Source organism: Xiphophorus maculatus, chromosome 7 (assembly GCF_002775205.1).
Source record: "Xiphophorus maculatus strain JP 163 A chromosome 7, X_maculatus-5.0-male, whole genome shotgun sequence".
NCBI classification, from domain to species: Eukaryota; Metazoa; Chordata; class Actinopteri; order Cyprinodontiformes; family Poeciliidae; genus Xiphophorus; species Xiphophorus maculatus.
This window is the reverse complement of record NC_036449.1, coordinates 13,658,572-13,684,988: the sequence shown is the minus strand read 5'-3', so window position 1 is coordinate 13,684,988 and position 26,417 is coordinate 13,658,572. Positions and strand designations below refer to the sequence as shown.

Sequence of the window (26,417 nt, the reverse complement as noted above, 5' to 3'; positions counted from 1 at the left end):
TTTTGATTCAGTCTGACTGTGACTATGTTGATCTGCATCCTGTGAAATGTTGAAAATATGTTAAATTTGCAGTTTCAAGATTATAATTAATCAGACTTATGTTCTTGTCACTTTCTGTAGATGATTAAGCCAAATTGTTTCTTTTCAAATATCTTATCACATGCTTTCTCAACATTTACCCGCTTTTTATTTTGGACTTCTTTCATTATCTCACATTCATGTACAGCACATTGTGTGTTTTCTTAAAAGAAATTAGGAAAATGTACTTGTAGGATTATGATATGAAAGGTTTCAGGGCTTCAAAACTACCAACCGATTAATGGAACCCAATCTTGGTGTAATGCTTTACAATTGTGATAAAATGTAGTACAAAATTAATTCTTAATATTCAGAATCTCGGCAACAGACTGGCGACCTGTCCGGGGTGTATCCCGCTTCTCGCCTGGAACGTTAGCTGGAGATAGCTGGGACTAAGGGACAAGGGTGTATAGAAAATGGATGGATGGATATTCAGAATCTTAAAGATCACATTCTAATGTTTAAACTGTTTGGATTTGCAAAAAAAAAAAAAAACCTGATTTAATTGCATTAAACATTAAAAATTAACTTTGTTTTGATCAATTTATAAGATATAAACAAAGTTTTCAACTTGAAGAAAAGGTTAGGGTCATCCTGCCTCCACTCCATTCGACTGGAATAATTAGTCTCAAGTTGGCTTCATTTCTCACTTTCAGCCTTGAGGAATTTTTTGTATGAAGTCTCTCCTGAATTGAGTTTAGGATCTAGGTTTTGACTAGGCCAGGAACTTTGCATTTCTTAGTTTCCATTATGCCATGTTTTCATTTTGTCATGTTGTGGGGTCCAGTTCTGCATCAGCTTAATTTTATTTACTGATGCTTTCACATTTTTCTTAGAAAACCTCTAATACGCAATAGACGTGAGTCCAGCTGCAGCAAATCCCCAAACCACCACACTTCCACCCTTGTGCTTCACAGATAGTCTTAGGTTTCCTTATCTTTAATGCAGTATTTGGTTTAAACCAAACGTGTTCTGCTTAATATCCAAAATTTAAATTTTAGACTAATCTGTCCTTTCTCCTGCTATAGAAACACATTCCCACAGCATGATACTGCTACCAACACGTTTCACATTGGGGATGGCTTGTGAGAAACAATGAAAAGGCGTTCTTATTGTCTTCTTCTACCAGTTGCTTTCTACTTGCCATTTTTTTAAATAAAGGAACTATCAAAATCTTTAGAATTAGAGATGAAATGTCTTAAGATAACAAGATGAGCCTAGTTTCCTTCATTTAAAACAAATGAGGATATACACCAACTTATCTTCAATAAAGGCCACACAATTCCTGGCTGCTAATACCTGCCAAACAGTTTAGGTGACTGACTATTTCTTGGCAGTGTTATAGTTGTTCTTTCCATTTCAAATGACAGATTGAGAAATACTCTGTAAGATGTACAAAGCTTGGGATATTGTTGAAAACCCTCACCCTGCTTTGAACATCTTCCCTACTTGATTGCTGACCTGCTGTCATTGGTGCTGATGTTTGTCCGCTAATGTTCTTTAGCATTAATATTCCTCGTGTTACTTCTGAAGGACATTGATTGACAGAATGTGAACCAATTTAAGGAGTGTTAATCATCTTAAATGGTGTGTAAAATAATCTTTTGACTGTCTTTGACAAGACAGAAAAAACAAACTCCAACAAAGACCCAATAAGACCTTTGACATGATTCACACTTCAGTTGTCTGCCAGGTTTCCACATGTCAGAACTAAGTGGTTTCTGACGGGAAAAATCTCACAGTGTCTGAAGACTTGCTCAAGGTATTCACTTAACCTGAGTAACAACTAGTTTTGCAAGCTTTTTTCACACTAATCTCCAGCCTGCAATGCAACATCACCCACCAACAGTAAAAGTCCTGCTGTCAACACAGTTGGATGTTTTAATGAAGCCTCCAAACTCCCCAGATTCTAATTAGATGTACAGAAGCGAGCTCATTCTTCTCTGCAGACACACAAACTCTGGGATGTTTGCTTGATTGTGTATTTTGCATGAGTTCCACCACATCTTGGCTGAAGTGATTTCATTTGTAAGTGAAGTTCAGTCTGCAGTCTGACCTTTTCATTAACCCAGAACTAATAGACTCAAGAACACGCTTGTTCTACCTCACACAGTCCATTAATCCCTTCAGATTTCCTGCCAAGAACCAGAAACTCATTTGTTTCCTTTTCTTTGAGTGCTTTTTCCCTTATCTGTCCCTATACTCTGCTTTCATTTAATTTTCTTTTTATTTCACAGTTTCTTTTTAGTGTTAGTGGTAAAAATGCATAATGGTTGGAGCGTTCTACTTGTTTTCAATGGTCTTTAGTCAAATCACAGCTGGGTTCTTGTGTTCTACTGTGTTTCTTCTTATCCTCAGAAAAATCAGGCACCAAAGTAACTTTCCCCACCATGGACATCACTGTGAATCCTTCTCTGTCCACTTGGCTTGGTTTGTATGTTAAACAAGAAGACTCTGCTACAAGTGCAACCTGACATGTGAGTCAAGATGAAATGCTACGGTGTGCAAGCAAAGAAAGTCTTTTCACCTTCTGCTGCTGTCACTTAGTAAATTAAATAATATATTATCATCCAGCTGGGAACCTGGAACTTGTCAAACGCTGTCAAAAAGTATTTGCCCCCTTCTGGATGTGTTCTGTTTTTGATTTTTTTAAACCCTTGTGTATGACATATAACTTTAGTAAGTACAAAAGTTATATTTTGTATTAAATTATAAATTTACTTTGATTAAGCTATTTTTTTTTTTACTTTATTAATAAGCCACAACCAGAAATGATGATTGCCAAACTTGAAGATTCAGGAAATGACTTAAATGGAACCTGTCTGACAATATGAAGTAGGTAAAAAGATCTGAAAGAGTAGCACACCCCGCCTCAATATGAAACAATTCAGGAACAAATGAGGAACAGAGATGATTATATCTCAGTTTGTGGAGAGTTGCAAAGCCATTTCTACAAACCACAGTAAGAGCCAGTTATGCAGAAATGGAGAAAACGTAAAACAGTGGTAAACCTTCCAGGGAGTGGACGGCCTACAAAAATTACGACAAGAGCTCTATGGTAACTCATCCAGGAGGTCACAGAGGATGACCTGTGGCACTGCAGACGGCATGTGCCTCAATATTCATAATTCAACAATATGTGTAAGCCACTGCTGTCAGTCAGTTAATATGTTTAGGAGAGCAGTAATTTTTCACATAGCAGATTGTTTTGGAAAGGTTTTTCAGTATTAAGTTAAATCATCGTTTGAAAACTGCATTTATCATTAAGTCAGGTTGTATTTATCTGATTTTATTTATTTTGACAATTAGAAACTAATTAGAAAATCAGCAATCTTGTGAAGAAATCTGTCAGGAGGCACGTAGATATTTACTGTACCTTTAAATACCAAGAATTTGGAAACTGCTTAATACTCTCTACATGCCTGGTGGGTGTGACCTGTCTTGACCTTGACGGCACCAATACATACAGTATTTCAGGTGATCAGAGAGCTGCAGGGAAATTCTTTGATGTACTGATACTGTAATCCTCTTATCAGCCTAAGTCAGAGGCATACCAGCTCTTATTAGCTCACTTAGTCAGTGTGCGTTGACATGCCTGCCAGACCTCACACATGACTAGCTTCAAATTCAAGCTCACTACATACGACAGCCACACACTGCAGACACCCTGACAACAATCAGGCCTTGTCCTTAAAGTTATTCTGCTAATCCTTCAGGGAGAAACTCTACACCCCAAACTGGGAGGAGGAGGTGGAGTATGGGGTGAAACAGCAACCAGGAAAAAAGACACAGTTTAATATTCTGTCTATATTCTATTCTATTCTTGTCTATATGTGGAGCATTCATGTCGCTGTTTTTGTGTACACCTTCACTCTGCCTGTGAAAGAGCTTTAACAGAGATAGACAATAACGACAGTATTTATAATGTATAAACAATTTATTTATTATTTTTGACACTGATTTATAATAAAGATGGTCTACACTTTGGGAAAAGTAGAGGATTTGGTCATTTTCCCAATACAGTGGTGCTGTTCACTGATGGTGGGGCTTTTACTGGGACTGTGTGCTTTAGTTAGATTACACCAAGATTGAGTTTTCCAAAAGGCTACTGGTAAGCATGGGGGAGGATCTGTGATGCCTGCCGGCCCTCTCTTTCAAGGGGCAACAAGAGGAATATTATAAGCACAGCAAGGCTGGAAATATGGAAGTTATATCATGAGTTAACAGTAAGAGTTGCAATACATGTGGCTCAGGTGGTTTTTCTTGTGTGTGCTCTTTTTGAAAGTTGAAGTTAAACGTTGGTTGTGTGAGAATGTATTTCTTGTAATGTAATGAGGGCTGATGAATTGAGTGTAAGAGGGATAATTTTACATACGCAGCCTCTGTTTACAATGTGCAAACTTAGATGTTGATGATGAAGGTGAAATTTATAGCACTGACACCTTGCAGCAAGAAAGTCCAGGGTTCAAATCCCAGTCTGCAGTCTATCTGCATCTGCTATCTCATTAAGCTCTTATATTATGGTAAAATAGCAAATTTATCTCACCGTTACTGATTTCATTACATTATTTTAGCTTCAACCGGATGCATCAACTGTTGACTTTGATAGAGCGATTTAAATTTGAGTAACATTTAACAATAAAATACTACCCATAGCAATAACCAGAAATATTAGCAAATATGCAAAAATGCTCAACAAATACAAAGAAAAAATGGTCAATGTAAATAACATGATGTAGATTGAAGGAGCCGCAGTATCTGTACACACAAGGTAAACAAAAACAGCCTTTAGAGAATTACTGACAGGAAACTATTTAGAAACCATTTCTGGGTAAATCTAGAGGATCTGGTGTTTATGTTCTCTCCTTGGTGCCCCATTTTTATGTTCCTCCTCTTCCATCTCTAACACTATGCCACACGTTAACATTAAGAAATGAACATGAGCATCGTATTAACTGTAGCATAAAGTCTTGATCAGAGAAAAGAAATTAAAATGTTTAAAGTGAACTAGCTAAAGTAAACTTCTATTCTATTTTGGTTTCGCAAACTATCGCTAATATGGTTTGCCAGACGTCTGCAACTCCAGTTCTTAAGGGCCGGTGTTCTGCAACTGTTAGATGTGTCCCTGGTCCAACATAACCGAATCAAATGGCAGAATTATGCAGACTCAGACTCCCTCTAATTACCTGATTATTTGTCTCAGGTGTGCTGAAGAAGAGACAGCTCTAAAAGTTGCAGGATACCAGCCCTTAAGGACTGGAGTTTCAAAGCAATTAATCTGAAAATTTTGGAAAATTGCTTTGTTATCAAATAACATCCAAATCTGCTGAGTCAGTCTGCAAATCCAAATTAGCATCACTGAAAACAAAAGCAGTTTTCTATAACAATAGTCAATTTTAATCCTTCTAAAACATATTCTTAAATTCAGATTTATATATTGTATTTTTGGGGGGTAAGATAATGCAATGTTACATAAGTAAATTAATTACTTGAAGCATATATATATATATATATATATATATATATATATATATATATATATATATATATATATATATATATATATATAATTTAATGCAGCCTGTGAGATTTTACAATGTAAAAGGTTGTAAAAGGCAGGGTGGACAAACCTGGGCACGCCAGAAAAACAACCAACGTTGATCTAAAAGGGTTCAGTGTCTCACGACATGTACAGAACAATGCCCTTATCCACCCACACAAAGTCAAACACCACAGAGAGGTGGGACTCACTGGCACTGTGGTCGGGTGGTAAACTACAACTGCAGATGCTTCCATGCCAGGAAGCAGAGGTGCAGCCCACCAGGAGTGGCCCAACAGGAAACAGCATGCGATGAGCCTCAAAGCTTTGTTGCATATTTTTGTTAGGTTTACCTCCAGCTGACATGTGTGCACAACCCAGTTGTCCAGTGAAACAAGAGGCTGTTACTGACACCTCTATTTGGTAATTATAAAGTCTAAATGTTTGATTGATCTCTGGTAACCTCAGTAGAGCTACATGTGTCCTGTTTCATCCTCCTCGGGCAGCTTCTGTGTTTTGACTTGTGCCGTCTGAGTAGAAGCTCCTTGTCCTTAGTTAAAATATTTAAGGCCGCAGTAATCTGAGTGAAACTGCTGTCCGCCTCCTGCTGCTGTCGTCTAACTGAACCTGATCGCAAATGAAACCTGAGAATGATAGCCAAGCTTAGCGTGTAACAGAGCTGCTAGCTGAGATGCAGGGGTAAAATAAATGAAAGCTAAAGGTAGATAGCTACTTAGCTTTTTACCTAAATATAGCTCACTTAGTTAGTTGGTTAGTTAGTTTTAAAAAAAAATCATTTAAAACCTAATTGCAGTAATTTAAGCCAAATGCAGCTAGATAGCTTAATATTGGGTTGGCCCCTCCTCTGCCTTTTAGTCATGTTTTTAAGGACTTTGTGATTTCTGTACCTGTGTTCTTGCTTAAGTCCCATTTAAAGTTTTTTTTTTTTTTTTTTATAGTCATAGTTACTGAGTCGCTCTTTTGTAGTTGTTCCCCTTTTATTCTGTGTTTTATTTTCTTCATGTTTGCTGTCGCTCCTGTTTCTGTGCTCCTTTGTCTCCTTTTATATTTTTAGGGTTAGTTCAAACTGTGCTTGTCCAGTTTTCTAGCTTCTTGTCTCTTTCTTCATAGTTTCTTGCACTTAGTGTTATTTGGTTTTCTCAATCACCTGCTGCCACTCTTTTGGTCTCCACCAGTGTCTCGGGAGCCAAATTCAATTCATCCTGCGGATCTGCTCCAGTCACAGCAACCTCCCCCACTACTACGCCTTCAGCTCCTGCTCAAGTCTCACTGCCAAAGATGGCACGGCCCGTGTCTCCAACCCGGAGTCCAAGGGTCTGATCGGTGATACCTGCACACGCGTTTTCAGTTGGAGACACCTCTGATGTATTCAGAGACTGGATTTGCAACATCTCCACTGTTGTCTGTGGTCTGATCAGTGATTCCTCAAACATGTTTTTTTGTTGTTTTATTTTTTGCCTGATTGGTGTAGCGAAGTAACTTTATCCTGCAGCAGGTTAAGTCCCTATCTTTTGCTAATTTGTAACTCCCCAGTAAAGCATTGACAATTAATGACAACTCTGGCCTCTTTTAATGGGTCATCTAACCTATCAAAACGTTTGTTTTTGAAGATGGTCGATCAGAAACGTTTAAGTCATTGTTGATAAAAGAACAGTGATGAAAAACGTCATAATGTGTGACCTTTTGGTTGTAGTCTTACTGACAAATCTGGACGGAGATGGAGCTTGGCAGTGAGGATTTGCCAAAGATTTTGCAGTCAGCTAATTTGTCCCCAAGATTAAATGCTCTTAATTTAATTCTCCTCTACACAGTGCAGCTGATGTGAGATTTTACAGACACTTCCATCAACTCTATAGGGAACACATGCGTGATTTTGAAAAGCAGGTTTATCAACTTGCTTCATGCCTCCGGATATGTGCTATAGGTTCATTTTAAAACTTTATACTCAATGTTAAATAACACAACTGTTATGGTGTTGGGAGAAAAAGAAAAACATCTGAATGCTTGTCTAAACTGAAAAAAGAACATCCCACTGGTAAACACTGCAAGAAGACATTAGAAGTCAGTGAAAGTTGACTGATGAGTGTTTGAGTGAAAATCCACATATTGTCCTCTTTTGTGGATCATAATCCGGGCATATCTTCCGTTTCCTCTCTTCACAGCTGTCAGCGGTGGCACTCCTTCATCAGGAATGACAGTGTGTGTGTGTGTGTGTGTGTGTGTGTGTGAAGGCTCCCACAGTAAATCTCTGTGACGTCTTAATAACAACTTTATACCCCTTCTAGCTTGGCGGAACAAATTTGCGAATATCTGCGTTGGTGCATTAGCAAGCAACTCATGCGCTGATGTGATTTGTCAGCCTGCAGAAACATTATTTTTGCTCGGAGAATCAGTAACGCCTGCTTTTAAACAACAGGTCAGTTATAATTTGCGTTTCCATTTAAACAAGCAGCCTGTTTGTTTGCGTTGGTGCCCAGATGATGTGCCGCCCAGCGTGTCCCAAATGCCAAACAGAGTCCCCAGAGGAATTTGCGACATCCCCTCCCGCACTGCACGGTCTCATCACACTCTGAGTGCCTGGAGCGTTTCGTTTTGTTTTTTTTTTTTTTTTTTGGAGAGAGAGGGAAAAGTTACCTCCTCTCCTGACACACACACCCTTGCCGCCCTCTCTCCCTTCCTCCCTCCCGTCATGCTCAAATGGAAACTCCTGCAGTCTGCTGAGCATTTTTCCTGAGTGACAGGATCCTCAGGCTGACAGTTTTGACGGCGAGGTCAAGTGTAGGGGATCATATCAAGTCTGCAGCCTTGGAAACCATGTAGCGATGCTGGATCACTTTTATTTGTGTTTATTTGTATCTTTTTTCACACGTTTTTGGAGACGTAAACGATGGAATTTGAGGCAAGACGTCGCAATGGAGTCCTCTTTCACTGAAGCCCGAGGTTTGGAACTTTAATTTCTTAAAATCATACGTAGCAATGTTGTTTTGTTTTGTTTTTAATTCTAATTTATCTTCGGGTTTTAAATCAGCGGCTTTACAACGGAGTTGAAGTAGTCCGGCGTGCGTAAAGCAGTGCGTAAAGATCTCTTTCAACCAAAAAAAAAAAAAAGAGGCTCGCTTAAACACAGGTTAATCCGCATTTGGGGATCACTTCTAAAATCCGCATCAAATACAATTAAAATGGATTCAACAATTTTTTTTTTCTGGGAGATGTTTTAATTAACCTATACGGTTTGCATTTCTTGAGGTCTCATTCAGACCCGACGCCGCCGCATAGACTTCATGTGTAACACAGTCAGGTGAATTTACGACAAATGAGTTGTTGCTTAAAACACACTTTAATATCCTCTGCGTGTGTTGTGCACCAGATCCAAAGAGCTCTTTTTTGTGACTGCCTGTAATTGCATTCTAACTCAGATTAAAGAATAAACTTATAAACGGATTACTGACTCAGAAAGAATGTTTCAATTTTGTCCACTGAATCGGGCCTAGACCTGGCAGTTGCAGCTCTAATCTTTTCTTAATGTTTGATAGGATAATAAATCTCTTTATTCCTATTTTTTTTATTAACTTTGAAGAAACTTTAATAGACATCCCTAAAAGCGTTCCGAAGACTTGCGGCCTGCTAGGAAAGCCTGTAAGTGCACATACCGTCAGTTTTACTTTTCTTTTTCAATTTGGATTGTACCGGTAGTTAAAGTTTTTTTTTTTTTTTTTTCCTGTTTTTGAGATTAAAGCGAAAGGTTTCTGAACATTAATGACAATACATTTGAAATATGAAGCTTAGCACATAGCATGGCCACGTAAGAAGTAAGTAGTGACAGCAAAATCCCCAGCTTGAATTTAAGTTCATAAATGGAAATTTATACAGAGATTTATCCAGTGAGGAAATCAGGAGTAATGTTGTCTCAGTGATATAATGTGGAGATCTAACAAACCAGCATCCCACCCTTGGATTCAGAAACACATTTCAGGACACAATGAAATGCAGCGTTCAAGTAGACACAATTTCAGCTTTGGTTCTCACCAACAGTTCCATTGCTCTAAATAGTTGTCACCAGTCATCCATTGTCCATCTCTATTTATTTTTGGTGGGTTGCAAGGGGGCAGGTGCTTACCTCTAGCAGTCATTATGCAAGAGGCAGGGTGCACTCTGGACAGGTCTCACAAAACAAACATGCAAACTCCATACAGAAAGACCTCAGGCTGAGATGCTGCAAGGTATCAGTTGTTTAAGTGACACTTTCCCGCATACAATTAGTCCATAATTTACATTTGAGGTTTCAGCTAGGTAGTATAGCATGTCTCATGTCACCCGAGAAAGCTATGATTAAAGAAGGCATTTTCTTTTCAAGAAAAAAACATTTTCTTACAATAACTACAGTCTCCTCAGTGGTCTGGCTGTTTAGTCCCTGCTTTTGCTGTTGGCATCTGAACTATGTTGTGTTTGTTTTCCCTCAGGTTTGAATTGTTGCTTTCCTTAAAACCAAATTTAAATCAAATCATACTCCTATGACATAGAGATCGTCTTTGGTTGAGTGAGGGGAAGTCTTTCCTCTTCATCTGTTTACTTCCACAGAAATCCAATTGTCTTTGTAGCAAATTTGTTAACTGTATCCTTTATGTGTTGCCAGTGAGCCACCACACATCCATTTGAATTTTTCCCACTAAGAAGCATTTTTTCCTTTTTTGTTGCAAAAACAATTTGTGTCATGATTACCACGAGAAACAGTTGGGTGACATATTCTATGCCACTATCAATTAAAGAATAGCACATCTGCTTTTGAGGGCATTACTGGAAAGGCTTTTTCTGTGTGAGACGGAAGCATTTTAAAATTATTTATCTACTTGAAAAAGACAATTACACGGCCATTAGTAATTTAGTTTTGTTCCATGCGTTTTAGAATTGTGTGTTTTCTACCTCAATAATATGATAATATGTGTCCTTTATGCCCTTCGCAATAAGTCGTTATGTTAAAGATAAAGTAGCTGGGTGCAAGCTAAACTTTACACAGGATATAGGCCCATCCCACGCACACTCACACTCACACAGGTAGCTCAGGTATTACTTGCGGTTTAGCCTTCAGGACTTTAGAAGACACTCCTCATGACTTTTGTGAACTGTCAAAACATGTCCAGAAAAACGGAAGATAATTTGAAGTCAAACTGTTTGTTCTGCTCACACATTGACCCCCTCCTGCTGTCCCACACCCAAAGTTGGATGTTGGGTAGATCTTGCTGACACCTGTACGGTGGTGGGCTCTTTTCTAAGTTAAAAACAACAGCGTTTCAGTTAGAGGGTTTGAAAAGCTAGAGGAAATGCCTTACTCTGCTGGCTTTTCCTGCGGGAAGAAACTGGGCTGTGATCTATACTTGGAAAGTGATGACAGGACATGAGCAGGAACTTCAGACATTTCTCAAATGAGAAGAGCTGCTTTGTTGAGTTAATGACTTTTTTCACTTTGGATCTTTTCATTTTGAATAATTGATTCCACGTTTTTCTGAATGTCCAATTACTCAGCACATCCGAGGCCATTCTGGCAGTGTTAGTCATTGCCAGTATGAGCACGTCTCCTACAGTTATGAATGAGACGTGCTGTGTCTGATTTCACACTGCTCACATAAACACACACACACCTGTCTGCCAATATGTATCAATAAAAGCGATTTTAACCCACCCTGGCATCATGCGGCTGAGTCACATCTGCAATTACAATCATCATACTCAAGTCTAGGTTCAGCTCAGAGTATCAGATGTGCCTCATTTTCCAATCTCCAGCATGTTAGAGCAACCTAAGTGAAGCCTCATAAAAAAAGCCCCAAAACGCCCGTGGCAGCACTGACAATTTTTGTTCCTGTAAAGTCAGTCTCAGACTCTCGAACTAAACAGCTGAGCTGACTGCAGAATATGTCGACATAATTAAAAGCTGACTGTATACCAGGTCATTTCTATGATGACAGAGTGAAACAATGAGGTCAAACAGAAACTCAAAGGCTTCTCTGTTTATCTGAGGTTGTTTTCTACCACCAGCGCAATTCAAAATTATCTGCTTCCTCCACCTCCTGCTTGTTTTTGTCATAGCACCACACTGTGGTGCACCCAGGTCTTGCAACTGCTGATCCTTTGTGGCATATTCTTATATGATTGCAACTCAAGTAACACAATTTAAATGAAACTGAACAACTGAAGCACCAAACATAATTTAAGCATTTTAAGTTCATTTACTGCTTTATTTCTTGTATATCAGTTATAAGGTCCATTGTTTATTTCCCAAGCGTGACCTTATGAACTGCTTTGTTTGATTGTCCCACAGAATGTGTTTGTGATGGTGGACAGACTGGGGCCAGTCATGGAGCCTGAGCTGAACTGCAGCTCTGAGTGTGATTCCCCACATTGCCTCATCCAGGCTGGACTCAGCAGGCAGGAAGGCCAGGACATCCTACGGAGACTATGCATCCTAAACTCGGTAATCTTTCTCTTGACCTACATTTTCTACTGTCTCTCTGTTCTCAATTTATTTACACAGTATATGTATGCACACAATCTGAGTTGTCTGCCTGGTGCTGAGACTGCAGGTGACAACCAGTCTGTGTGTTTGAGAGACCCAGAGATGATCTATTTTCCATTTGCGAGGACAATTCTACAGATTTCTATTTAAAACTCTTGATATTTCCAATGGTTGTTGTGAAGACGGATGCTGCAGTTCCCTCGTTATAATCTCCCAAGATATATTGTTGTCACTATTTCTTGACTGATGAATATGAATGCACGCTAGCGTTGCTTTAGTGTGATGACAATTAAAAGATTTATTCATCTTAAGTTAAAAAAAAAATCAGGCATACAAATAAATAACTTTGGGCACTGTACCTTAGATCAGTGGTTCTCAAACTTTTTTCAGTGATGTACCCCCTTAAAAATATATTTTTAGTCAAGTACCCCCTGACACGGACAAAACATTTTTGGAATTAAAAAGAGGCACAGTGCTGTAAAATCACTGTCTCATTTATTAAAGCCAAACAACTTATATCAGTGAACCTGACAAATACATCCATATTGCAAACATTACATGGTTAAACAAAAAAGAAAAACAGAAGACGGTGACCACCAGGAAGGTATAAAACCAGTCAAACCGTTTTATTTTAAAGGATATTGAAACTAAATACTGAATATAAAATTCAGTGCATGAACACACATTTATATTTTATCAAACTTTTTACAAAATAATTTTTCCCAAGACTTATTATGAGGAGCCAACTGATTTTTTAAAAATATTTTGAAAAGCTTCACGTACCCCCTGCAGTACCTCCACGTACCCCCAGGGGTACACGTACCCCCATTTGAGAACCACTGCCTTAGATAACTGCTTCAAGTGAATTAGTTATTTGGCACTGCTGTCTGCTTAAGTGCCAGCCACATGCATATTTTTACACATATTATAATCCACTTGATGCACTTTTGGCACTAATTTTTATTCCCACGTCTGACAGCCTTTGGGTCCTGTGTTTGGAGCTTGACACAGCTCAGGATGCCAGATTTCCAGGCTTGTGGCCGTGTTGTAAAGATTTATTGTTGCACATTCATTTTCAGACACTGTTTTGTTGTTTTAAATGATTTGGCTCAGTGTTTTAGATGATTGCACATAACTTGGAAATGTCTTCAATTTCTCTAGTTATCATGGCAACTATTCTGCATGTCAATCAACAATGATAAACAGTGGAATTAACAAAAGCTGATAAGAATTTTACTTTATTTTTTAATTGCAATTCCACAGCATAGAGTAAATATAAATAGCTACATAATACTGGTGTTCATAGAGCCATCAACAACTGGCATCCTGGTAATGATGTGTAAGAAGACATAAAATAAACTCATCTTTTATGGTGGTAGTATAATTCTGTAATGGAGATTGCACAAAAATACATTTTACATTTTTTAATTATGTATTTGGAGGGAAAACATAAAATAGGATGTAGAACCAAAACCCAGCTCTCCAGGCAAATCTACAAACTAGGAAAGACATGTCTATTTTCCACTTTCACCTTGACTCGGCTCAAATCTACAGTTGGTTTCCCATTACAATTGAATAACAGCTCTAGTGGGTGGTCCTCATATAGTTGGGCTGCCCCAAAGTCAAAAAAGTAGCTTAACGTTATTTGTATGACAAAAATGGAGGAAATAGAAGCTATGCTGAACATTCTGCGCAACCTCCTACTGGCCTTAAAAATCTCAAATATGCTGAGTCACTGTTTTGAGTTTTTACAAATGGTGGGTCGGATTATTCTTAGAGTTCTAGGACGCATTGAGCAACATAAGGGAGGTAAGAAAAAAATTAAAATCTCCATAGCTCATTGTTGGAGAACTGCAACAAGACATGGCATCTAGACTCAAGAGGTCACGAGACTACATGACAACCATTTGACTCTATCTATGCTAAAGATAGGGTCAAAGATAGGTTATATTTTATATAGATGCAGTCCTAATAACTTTATGCTTCCCCATATCTCCTTTAAATGCACCAGATTTGCTTGTTTGAACTATGATACCATTCCAGTTGACGGAGACAGCTGAAATCGAGAAAGGTAATGGGCATGTACTGAAGCTATGTTTAGAATCCCCTCTGTCCCCGATACCTTTAAGAAAAGCGGGAGGACAGACCAACAGCAGAAGCTGGACGGGTGATACTGTAAACAGACTTCTGAAATAAAAGATACAGCATCAGAAACACTTTGACAAAGAACACAATCAAGTCTTTCTCTCTTCAAAGGACCAAAAACAGCAAGGTGAGCTATATCTTAGAAATCTTTTCATGCTTCATGATGTTAACTTGTGCAATTAATTACCTTAAAGTAAGCCAAAAGTTTGAACCAAATTTTGTGTGAGCTTTGTTGTTTGAATGCATCATCTAAATTCAGCAAATGTTCTGTTTTAGTTTTTTATTGCATTCTCCATAGAATGCCTCACTAGTATTGCTAGCTGATCCTGGCTAACATACAAACTACCCTGATAGCATGTGACACAGTGTAATGAAACATAACACCGTGCATTTGTTACTGTTCATGGCTAACTAGGACACAAGTGTTTTCATGCCTTGTAAAATAGTGGAAAGCCAAAAATAAAAGAAGCTGAGGCAACGTATTCCATAAAATCCCACCTGTTTTCTTCTTCCTGGATGTGTTCCCAGATATGGCTACAGCCGCCAGCATTCTGTCCAAGGAGCATCTCCTTTGCCCCATCTGTCTGGATGTGTTTAACCAGCCAGTCTCCACTCCGTGCGGGCACAACTTCTGTCGTGACTGCATCCAGAGATACTGGCAGAGTACCAATCCGCCACAATGCCCCATGTGTAAACACAAGCTGTACAAGAGGCCTGACCTCAAAGTCAACACCTTCATATCCGAGCTGGCTGCTCAATTTAAAGACCATGGGGAAATGAAGTACAAAGACAAGCTCAGAAGTATGGAAATGTCAGGCCACAAGGGGGAAGTTGCTTGTGATGTGTGTATTGGTAAACGGGTGAAAGCTTTTAAAACCTGTCTGGAATGTTTGGCTTCATTTTGCCAGACACATCTGGAGCCCCACCACGTTCTAGGCACCCTCAAGAAACACACCCTGATCAACCCAATTATGAACATGCGAGACAGATTGTGTAAGAAACACGAGAGCCTCCTGAACCTGTTCTGCCACACAGACCAGATGTACGTGTGCCAGGTCTGTGTTGAGGATGACCACAAGGCACATCGTATGGCTCCTATAAAGCATGAAAGCCAAGACAGGAGAGATCAGATCAGAAGTATGAACATGGAAGTGCAAGAAGACATCCACAGTAGGCTAGAGAAAACGTGTGAGATCGGTCAAGCTGTTGAGTTTAGCAAAAGAAACACTGAACAAGAGGTTGAAGAGAGTTTTCTGGTCTTCAACAAACTGCTTCAAGTTGTTAAGACAGTCCAAGCTGACGTGGCTGAGGCTATCTTAGCAAAGCAGAGGTGTGTCGAAAGCAGGGCTAGTGAGATGACATTGGATCTTGAGCAAGAGATTAATCAGCTGACAAACAGGAGCACTGATTTGGAGCTGCTCTCACAGACAAATGATGATCTTTACCTTCTCCAGAGCTTTCCGGCTTTCTCCACTAAGCTGCCCATCAAAGACTGGTCTGGGATTTGGGTAGAAAGTGCAGTCTATGTGGGAACAGTGAGAAGGGCACTCAGGAGAGCAGAATCACAGCTTGAGGAAACCATCAAGGCAGAGGTAAAGAGGCTTTGCAAGGTTGAATTTGAGCGAGTAAAAGCCTACGCTGTGGATGTGACGCTGGATCCAGACACAGCTCACCCCAAACTCGTTCTTTCAGAAAACCGGAAGCAGGTCTATCACAGCGATGTGGCTGTGAACCTCCCTGACAATCCAGCAAGATTTTACCCTTGTGTTAGTGTCTTGGGGAAGGAGGGCTTCTGCTTCGGGAGGTTCTCCTATGAGGTTCAGGTGAAAGGGAAGACAGAGTGGGATATCGGAGTGGGACTCGAGTCGGTCAATAGAAAAGGAGGGAATCTGCTGAACCCTGAAAGAGGCTACTGGAGTCTGGGAATGAGGGAGGATGAGAGTTACTGGGCACTCAGCAGTCCTCCTGTTAGACTGCCACTGGTGGAAAAGCCCCAGGCAGTCCTGGTGTACGTGGACATGGAAGTGGGGCAGGTTTCATTTTACAACTCAGACTCTCACTCTCATATCTACACGTACACTGGATACACTTTCAGTGAGAGACTTTTCCCCTACTTCAACCCGCGAAGGAATCACAGTGGGGTCAATTCAGCACCTCTCCTTATCCTGCCTTTGAATATCTAAATTTTCACTATGTACTATCTTTTATGATGCTTTCAGATGTTTCAGCAAACTTTATTACTGATTAAAGTTAAAGTAATAGTTCCACATCTGTTTTGTAATGCTTGATGCTTTTTTTCCCTGCAATAAAATTCTGCCTTATGAATTTGTGCTTGGTTATAATTTTTACATTTGGGATTTGAAGAAACCTGGACTCTGGAGCACTTGTAGGATTAATTATCTTTTCCACAGAGGTACCAGAAGGGGCTGGAGCTTTATGGGGAATAAATGTCCATGTCTGTGTGTGTAGTTGGCAGCAGAGGTCCCAAGGCGTTCCCTCTCTCCTGCGCTCAGAGCGGTTGTCTGGACGATGCTATCATCTGGCATCCTGTTGGCGTTCTGCTTTCTGGTTTTCACCCTGCGCTTCAAAAGCAACAGGTAGAGTGAAAAGTGTATTTAGTAATTTCGTGGATCCCTCCACGATATTATGTTGAGTAATGTAATGTAGTTAAATGCTAGCAATTAACTACAAATTCATCAAGCAACTGTATACTGGCATGTTAAAGGAGTCTGCTTGTGTTGTTCCATCAGGATAGTGAAGATGTCCAGTCCCAACCTAAACGTTCTGACTCTCTTTGGAAGTGTCCTCACATATATTAGCGGCTTTCTATTTGCAATTGATGAGCAAGCTCATAAACAAGCTGACGTTTGTATTACGTTGCTTCAAGTAAGTATCTAAATCCTTGTAGCTGCAGTTTTATACTGTTGGAGGTAAATTTTAAGGTGATCCTTGTGGTTTTCCCTCCTCCAGGCTCGGATGTGGATGCTTTGCATTGGAAGCACCCTGGTCTTTGGGCCAATTTTGGGAAAGACCTGGAGGCTTTACAGAGTTTTCACTCAGCGAGTTCCCGACAAGAGAGTGGTAGGCAGGCTCTTCTGGTTTCCTTGTGCGCATCTCGTTGACATGCACATTCTTGTCTTTTTCGTTTGTATCACTGTAGTTTGAATTGAGAACATACTGTTACAATAACACAAACCTCAAAGTAATTTAATATATAAATTGACTGTCTTAGTATGTAATCTCATGTCACCTCATGGTACACTGAGATGCAAAGTGGTTATAATAAAGCAGCTTTTTGGCTATTATACACTGTCCTTTTATTGAAAACACTACATTCCCAGATTCAAAATGTAAAATCCCAGATTTGTGTGATTTAAACAAAAAATATATTCATAATTTATTTCAAATTATTTCCCTTAATATGACATATATTCTGGACAAATCCATTTAAAAAAAATTACCCATCCATTCTTTGGCTTTTGCTTATCTAAGACTGGGTCTAGAGGAGAAAGCCAGACATTCGTCTCCCCAGTAACACTCTCCAGCTCGTTGCAGTAGATCTCTGGGCCTTCCACATAAAAGCTCTGCGTCACATAAACCATTTTAACGGACGTTCACGTATTTTGTTTCTTTAGTAATTAATGAAGTATTTTTGAGTAATTCAACCTGACAACAGTAATGCATGGCTGCACATTGCTCTGAATAATTGAATACTGTCAAATTTAGATAGAGTATTTACTAAATTAGCCTCGGTGTGCAATTACTCTGAGCGCTTTTTATGATTTAGGCTTATCTCCAGATCAAGTTTCTGTGTGTGGATGGTGTAAAGATGGAAGGTGTAAAGAGTTCATCTTTATCACTGCATCTTTTTCCGTCTCAGATCATTCGAGACATCCAGCTGATTGGCATGGTAGTTCTACTGATTCTACTGGAGATTCTGATTCTCACCACCTGGAATCTCACAGACCCGGTGAGATGCTCACGATCTGTCGGAGCTGTTGCCAAGGTGAGAATAATTAGTAAGCTTTGCATTGATTTGTTTGGTAGATTTCTGAAGATGATCATATGCAATATATTACTGAGTCATGATTGAGTCTGAATTTTTTGTTCTTTTAGATGCTTTTTTGATAAAACAGGGCACACAAAAGGTAGATTTTTTTTGTGTGTAGACGTGTCAACTTTGATGTAATATTTGGTTTCCATTCATGTAGGCGACTGAGAGAGACACCTCCTACTCTTTGTCACAGCTGGACTCTTGCTCCTCAGAATACTCAAATATTTGGCTCATCATCATTGTTGTTCAGAAAGTAAGCTTCAGCAATTTCATTTATGCTTGTAACAACACCACTGACTCACTACATTTAATGTTTTTTGATAGTGAGATATTTTATGCAATTTATTTTTCCAAGAATGGTTTTCCAGTTTAGAGAAAACAAACAAGCAGAGATTTAGAAATAAAGTGAATATGTCCAAGACCAAAGCTAAACTGGAAATGTCGATACAGCTCCCTCCACAGTCACTGGTATCTCTGGGAATAATGTGCAAATTTATGTTTAACTACAGTACAGTGGCATAATCTCAAAATGAAAAATCTACCCCCATTACAGTCCTACTCATTGTTCATAGTGGCAATCTTCCAGATGTTTTATACTTACTACGTAATTTTTACTCTGACTGTAGCACACATAGATAAGCAGCTACTTTCCTGACCTTTGAAGATTAATGCCCACTTGCTGAACTTGAATGGCATGTTGTCTTTTCTTTACTGTTTTAAAGAGTGACAAATATAAATTGTCTTTTGTGTCGATCCAAAACTGGAAGTCATGTGGCAGACAATAGTTTAGTAAAATAATGACATCCATTGAAATTATAATGTATCCAAAAGCTTGGCATAGTGATTATGTGGAAAAAAAGATTACCCTTTTAATTAAAATGCAGTTTCTGCCAGTGCAATTAAAAAGGAATTCATTTTAAGGCTTTTTACATATGTTTACCAAAAGTATAGCGTGTGGTATCTTTGCACTGAAAACACGTTTTTAAAACTCTGAACTAATAATCTTGAAAGTTGCTCAAATCCCTGAGTAAAATTACTTTCTGAAATGTTACTTTTAGATATGCAAATGAGGCTTCAGCTGTCAAATTAGCAGCTAATTTGCATCATTATTTCTAGAATAAAAAGCTCACCAATGAATAAAAACAGGTTCCCAGTGACTGACATACAACAAGATAAAAGAATGTCAAAATTACCATGATGGGATTTTGAATTTCCCCATCCAGTACACAAGAAAACTTTTGACAAGTGAATTTCACCAATATGGGATCAATAAAATCTTATGTAAAGTAATTGTGATTCCAGGAAGTTTAAATCTAAATCTAAATAAATACTAAAAAAAATGAAAAGTGAACAAAAAAAAAAAGCATAACAAAAGAGTAAATTTAGTAAAATAGTAATATTTGAAAATAATGACTTCTGCTCTTCTTTATCAAGGGTTGCCTCCTCCTTTATGGCACATACCTGGCTGGACTCACCAGCAATGTCAGCCATCCTCCAGTCAACCAGTCTCCCACCATCATTACGGCCGTCACTCTGGTCACCTTTTCCTCTGCTGTGGCCTTCCCTGTGTTCTTCTTCCTACACACCTGGCCCAACCTGGTCTACAGCACTGTAGCTGGAGCCATCTTCATCTGCACACTGGCCACTAACTGCATGCTGTTTGTGCCACAGGTCAGAGACAAAACCTAACAGATCCCTGACTATAACGACTAAATATTAGCTGAGATTGTAATTAGTTTAAACATAAATATGAGATAAAGTCATGTTGTCTATAATGTTGGTTACACTTTCATTATCTTTTCCTTATATCCCAAAATATGTGGAGTTTTTTTTTTCAGATCTGTCATGAGGAAATCCATCCCACAAAGAGAAACTGTAACAGATGGACAGATGACAGTGTGTGTATAGGAAGGTTTAGGGTAAAACCAATAAACCTGACATGTTCTTGTTGTACTGATGGATGAGGTTTCGGTGTCTGTCAGGAGAAGATGACTCACAAAGAAGTCCTCATAATGAGTCAAAACTTTGTAGGCTGCAAACAGGTTTACGACTCTGAGAGTCTAACAACGGGTTTATGTTAACATAAAGGAATGCATCTGCAGTGAGAGGAAAAGAAATAGTTCAACAATGAGCAGTACTCTAAAGCACACCTCATAGAGATATTCCTGAAAGGGTTTATTTCTCTTCTGAGAGGTTTATATGTTGCTGGGAATCCGTGTAACACACATAAAACTCCTAAATATCAAACTTGTCTACTTGCAGCTGACCCAGTGGCGACAGTTTGAGGAGGATCAGAACAACCAGAGTCAGATGGCCAAATATTTCAGCAGCCCCAGTAAGAGTCAGCCATCTGTCTACAGCCAGGATGAGATCTACTTCCTGCTGGGGGAGAACAGCTCAATGAAGAAGCTCTTGAATGAGGTAATGTAATGTTTTTTATACACAAAGTGGTTAATTTAAACAGAGATTATATTCTTTATATATGTATTTCAATATTTCAGTGCATGTGAGTTCCAGTCATCCAAACTTCTCCCTTGGTTAAAAAGATGAAAATTGTTTGGGAACATTTGCATCATCTTGTTTATTAGAGTTTGTCAAGAGTGTAGGACTGTTCATGGATGAGCAGTCCGACAGAAATGAATGTCATTATGTAACCAGTTGGTTTCTAAATGGCTGTCTTTGTCTTTTACTTTGTGGAACCAGCTATGACCATATTAGGACAAGAGGATGGCCCCTAGAAGATGAGCCAGAGAAATTAGATGATATCATTATTTGAAGACAAAATATATTGATATTGATGCAATTAAAAGCTGTTGAGGGTTTTTGATTAGCTGCTTAATGCAGACGGTTTCTTCAAGCTATAACTTGCCTCAGTGTGTCTACTTCTGTAAATCACAATTCTCTTTACCTTGGTGACTTGATCAGAATGCAGCTTCCTTTTAAGGGCAAGAACATTTAAAATTCATGGTCATCCAGGCCAGTAAAAGCATAATTTATAACCTTAGCAAGTATTGCATAGTTTCATCCTCTCTAAGCTCTATGTTTAGCTCGTACACAAGTTCAAACATCTCTTAATCATCGTGAGTTAAAACTCTTCTAAACTAAGTTGTTACTAATTAAGACATGATTTTGTGTGTCAAATAGCATTAACTAAATATTTTAATGAGGTAAAATTTACTATTGCCACTCTGAAAATGTAGACCAGATCTGACTCTCATGAGCCCATTGTTGCCGGTTTGTGCAGTAGTCAGAGGTCACCGTGGGCAATTGTGTCCCTTTTAACCCAGTTAACAATGACTTTCAGAATGCAGATTCAGTGTTTAAGTTTAAAAAAGCTATGGTAAGCGATTTTATTTATCTGGAGCTATGGTTCAGAAGGTAGCCACCTTCTGAGCCACTTTCTGAGCAATGGTGGGTAGAAAGGTACTCACCCTCCTACCCACAGGTTACAGGATTTTGTCCTGTGACTATTGAACATAGTGTACTCTGGATTTAATAAAGTGCTATAAGTACAGACCATTTACAATTTATCTGTCTTTAATAAATTCGTATCTTCCTCCTACAGACAATGTTTTTATATGGAGCAGTTTGATGAAGTGCTAGGCTAATGTTAGCATGCATTCTCTATCTTTTGATCTAACTTGTTAAGCATTAGCATTTCTTTACAACTGGGACCAAAACTGACAGAAGAACTCTCCTGCCTCATAAACTTGATTTGAATGTCGAATAGTGTAATTCTCCCAGATGGACACCAAGCTGCTCCAATAATGTTCTCCATATCAGTGTGAACATTATTGTAAAGGGTGAGATTGTGTATTTTCTACACTGTATTTTACAACCTGTACTAACAAAACATGTTATGATTTATGGAAATTGCTGTAAAGGCAGTGCCATGGTTCACTGATGCCTCACTGCAAGCATGAAATTAAAGACAGTACACCAAGGACAGGTGTTAGGATTTTAGTTTCATGAACACCATTATTTACCGTGTGCCATCATGTGCCCTGAACAGGAACATGAGCCAAACACTAAAATCTCAACAAGTTGTGGAAGGTTTCACAATCCAGAAGTGATAATATCGATCATTTTTGTTTTCAAATATTTAAACTTCTGCTTTTTCTTTTCACTTTTCAGAAGAATGCTGCTATTGACAGTCTTCAAGAGCAGGTAAACAACGCCAAGGATAAACTCCTGAGGCTCATGACAGCAAGTCAGCCCCTAGGGGACCAGGACGTTGATTCCTCTGCTGCTTATTTCAACTCCTCCTCTACCCAGACCACCGAGCTTCAGTCTGAAGGAAGCTCCTCTTCCTGTTTATCTCAGAGAGACACAAAATCCAGACTTTTGCCTCCTCCAGCCTCTCATAATCTCACTCTGCCTCCCGTTCCCTCAAATACACTCCGGATACCTTCCATTCAAAACTCACTGAACCTCAATCCTGCTTCTTCCCCCTTTACTGATGACATCCTGAGTGGAAGCCGGAAAGATGTCCCCAACTCTGCAACTAGACAGAAAGCTGAATCCACAGTGAGAGAGAATGTCAAGCAACCTCTGTCCCCCACATTTCCAGGAAGGACAGCGGAGGAGGCTGTTCATTTTGTCACCTCTCTTCAAAACCACAGAAGACTGAATCCCTCTCAAGTTGAACAATTTGCCAGTCATGGTGGCCTGCCAACGCATGTGGGACCAAATCCCAAACTGACTGGTTTCGTCAGCAGCGAGAAGCTGCAAGAGATCATCCAGGAGCTGAGCATGGATGCAGTCATGGAGACAGCGCTTCGATTTCCAGGTCAGGCGTCTAAGACGTCATCTCAACCGAAACTGAACACGTTGTCCCCTCTGTCCCTCTGCTCCTCTCATTCTCTCTTCCAATACCCCAGCATCTCTCCATACGCGATGAGAAAACGTCGGCCTCCTTTTCACCCCTCCAGGAGAGCTTTGTCCTCTTCCTGCTTCTACACAGGCTCAGATGTTCCCATTTGTGAACTGAAAAGGGACACCAGTGAACACCAAAATCCAGATGAGACACATTTTCGTGCTGATTGCAGCGTCACTGATTTAGACAAGTCAATAGAGGAGAAAGAGGGTGATAAAGAGGAAGAAGAGGAGGTGAAAAACTGTCAAAGACATGCTTCGCGGTCTCACAACTGCCCACTCTGGCGTTGTGCTACACAGAACTGTTCACGTGAGCACGATGTGGGAGAAGACGACAGCGGCAAGCAACGCCATCGCTGCATCAGAGACTCGAGTGGATACTGGGATTCAGACTCTAGCAGCTCCACAGATTACTGCTACTACCATCGTCCTTACTGTGATTCCTGCCTGCAGCGGGGCACCTTTCTGTCCTCAGACAGCTCCTCAGACTCGTCTGACAGCGAGTACGAGGATTACACCAACCTCTGTCGCCCCCCGCGGCCCGTTGTGTTTAAAGATGACCTCAAACCTACTTTAGTATGACAAAATGTTTACTGCACTTTATGTTATTTAATTATTTCCACCACTTGAACTTTGAGTACTGTGAAGAATTATTTGCTTTCTTATACATTTTTGTTTGTTTGTTTCACTGAAAAGTTTCAGATAATTAAACACATTGTAACGCTAGAATAAACACAAAATGCATTTTTCATATAATAATTTTATTTATTAAAGGAGACAAACTAGCCACAACAATCTTGCCATATGAGAAAGGTTCATTTCTCCCTAAACCTACCTACTAGTTCCATAGCTAACCTTTGCAGCAGCAACAGGCATAAAATGTTTGCTAAATTTGAGATTGGGTCTTTTTCATCACTGTGAAGGAATTTATACCACTTTTTTTGCAGAGTACTTTTGATCAGCCTCATTCTAGGGTTTTCAAACATGAGCAGCCAGTTTAAAGCCTCTTTGCACGAACTCAATAAAATTTAAGTTCAGTTATTGACTAGACCACTGGGAAACTTGAACTTTTGCTTGCAGTGGGGGGATAACTTTTGAGTTTAGTGTCAGAAATTCATGCCCAGACATCCTCATTTAGGTACAGAATTTTATTCAATTATGGCAAGTCATCCAAGTCCCAAATCAGCAAAGAACCATAACATCAAACCATGGCCATGTTTGGCTGTTGCTATGATGTACACCACATGTAACTGAAACCACACCTTCCAAAAGGTTCTGTTCAGCTTGAAGTGCTGGAGTCCCAAAGTCTAAGTTGTAAGCCTTTCCAGACAGATAATAGACAGGAGCTTTGTTTTTCATCTTCTTTAAACAGTCTTCAAATGAAGATATTGTGTTTCTTAATATATCCTGTCAGACTGGTTCTATTTGAATTATTTCATTATTTTACAGGTCTGACACCAATCAGGCCTGGGTGTGACTAATAAAGCTGAATCATATAATCAGGTTAATCAAAGTTTCTCATGGTTTAATGAAGCAGTAAATTACATTAATAAGGATATGTTATTTTGGGTACAATATTTATGTATTTATTTATTTTTGCCTTAATCAAAACCATTGAAAGTTCAATTTAGTTAGGCTCTCTGTGAGTTATTAAACTTTGTTTGATGATCTGAAACATTTAAGTGTAAAAACAAACAAACAAAAAAAGTAGAATATATATTTAAGAGAGTAAATACTTTTGTTTTCTTCTTCTCCCCTCCAGGGGGTCTTTTGTGGGCTCTAGTGTCCCTTATATGAAAGTAGACTGACAGGAAAGGGGGAAGACATGCGGCAAATATCGCCGGGTCCGGGAATCGAACCCGTGACGGCCACATCGAGGACTCGAGGCCTCCAAACGTGGGTTGCGCTATCCCCTACGCCACCACATCACACCTGAGGGAGTAAATACTTTTATTCACAGCACAGCATACTGACTCTTAAAGCGCCAGATCAATTATTATTGTGTTTAATGATGAACTTTTATACTTGGAGATAATGTAGCTCTAATTTCAGTAAGAAATGCTTTGTTTTTCCATTTTTATATGAAGAAAGCATTATTGTTGAATTCTGTTTGTTTGCTCATAAGAATTTTAGATCTATGAAAGTGTTTTGCCCAAAAATGCTGATGTTTTGATAATATTATTAATTACCTTTAAGTTATTTTTTTAAACGTGACGTCATTAGAACAAGCATAAAAAGGTGCAAAATTAATAGAATTTTATAGATGGTTACAGATGTACATTCATTTACTGTTTGTATAAACACTGAATTTCTTTTAATATTTATTTATAAATCTTTAATATAAAAAAAGTGTTTTCTCTATATGAATGGTCCAATCACAGCAGGCAGAATCACAAAGTGAATTTTTCAGTGTACAGTAATTGTGTGACTGCTGAGGACAAAAAACTTGAAAAGTCTTAAAACAAGTTCAAACTTCTCATAGTTATTATTTTATAATTTTGAAATAAAACATGCACAAATATGAGACAAATAATGCCTAAAATTGTATTTGATCTTGATGGGAAGTTGCGGTAAAGGAAGCGTCTTCAGTCCTGATTTAAAGCTGCCTACAGTTCCCGAAGGTTTCAGGTTTTCAGGGAATTTATTCCACAGCTGAGGAGCGTAGAAACTAAATACTGCCTCCCATTGTTTAGTTTGGGCCCTAAAATCATTGAATAAGCAGGTGTCTGAGTGCTGATGAATCACCTAACAAGAACCTCTGAGATCACTCAAGACCAATGACGCAATTTTAAAATTTGATCTTTTTACAAACAGTCTTTTGTGGCAGTGAACTGATTCTGGAGATGATTGTGGCTGCTGGGTGTCAGATGAGCTGCAGCAGCTGGAGATACTTTTTCTCCCCTCCAGAAACCAGTACATTTAAGCCATTAAAATAATAAAATCTGTTACTTTTTAAGAAGGGATTGGGCTGATTTTATTTGGGATATTAAAATTGAGGTTTGAATCCATAACAATATCTGGGCTTATTGCCTGCTGTTAATATTACTGTTATTGAGTCTAGTTGAATCTTGATTTCTAATCTTGTATTTTTGGGCCATAAACAGTAACCTTTTTATTTTCTGCATTAAACTTGGGGACATTATGATCCTCCACAGCCACAATAGGGCCATGATAACTCTGGGGTAGCAGCACAGATC

At 39.0% G+C, this 26,417-nt stretch overlaps 2 protein-coding genes across 2 annotated transcripts; both read left to right on the top strand.

Annotated features, from left to right (window-relative positions):
- Positions 1 to 8,339: 8,339 nt before the first annotated feature.
- Positions 8,340 to 24,939, top strand: gpr156 (G protein-coupled receptor 156). The gene is made up of 10 exons (XM_014468879.2): positions 8,340 to 8,578; positions 11,952 to 12,104; positions 16,761 to 16,888; positions 17,042 to 17,177; positions 17,262 to 17,372; positions 18,172 to 18,297; positions 18,503 to 18,598; positions 19,780 to 20,016; positions 20,608 to 20,766; positions 22,480 to 24,939. The coding sequence occupies exons 2-10, from the start codon at positions 11,964 to 11,966 to the stop codon at positions 23,800 to 23,802; spliced, it is 2,457 nt and encodes an 818-aa protein (XP_014324365.1). The 5' UTR covers positions 8,340 to 8,578; positions 11,952 to 11,963; the 3' UTR covers positions 23,803 to 24,939.
- LOC102237936 (E3 ubiquitin-protein ligase TRIM21-like) lies at positions 13,826 to 16,616 on the top strand. The gene is made up of 2 exons (XM_005799358.2): positions 13,826 to 14,418; positions 14,820 to 16,616. The coding sequence occupies exon 2, from the start codon at positions 14,822 to 14,824 to the stop codon at positions 16,472 to 16,474; it is 1,653 nt and encodes a 550-aa protein (XP_005799415.1). The 5' UTR covers positions 13,826 to 14,418; positions 14,820 to 14,821; the 3' UTR covers positions 16,475 to 16,616.
- Positions 24,940 to 26,417: the final 1,478 nt, after the last annotated feature.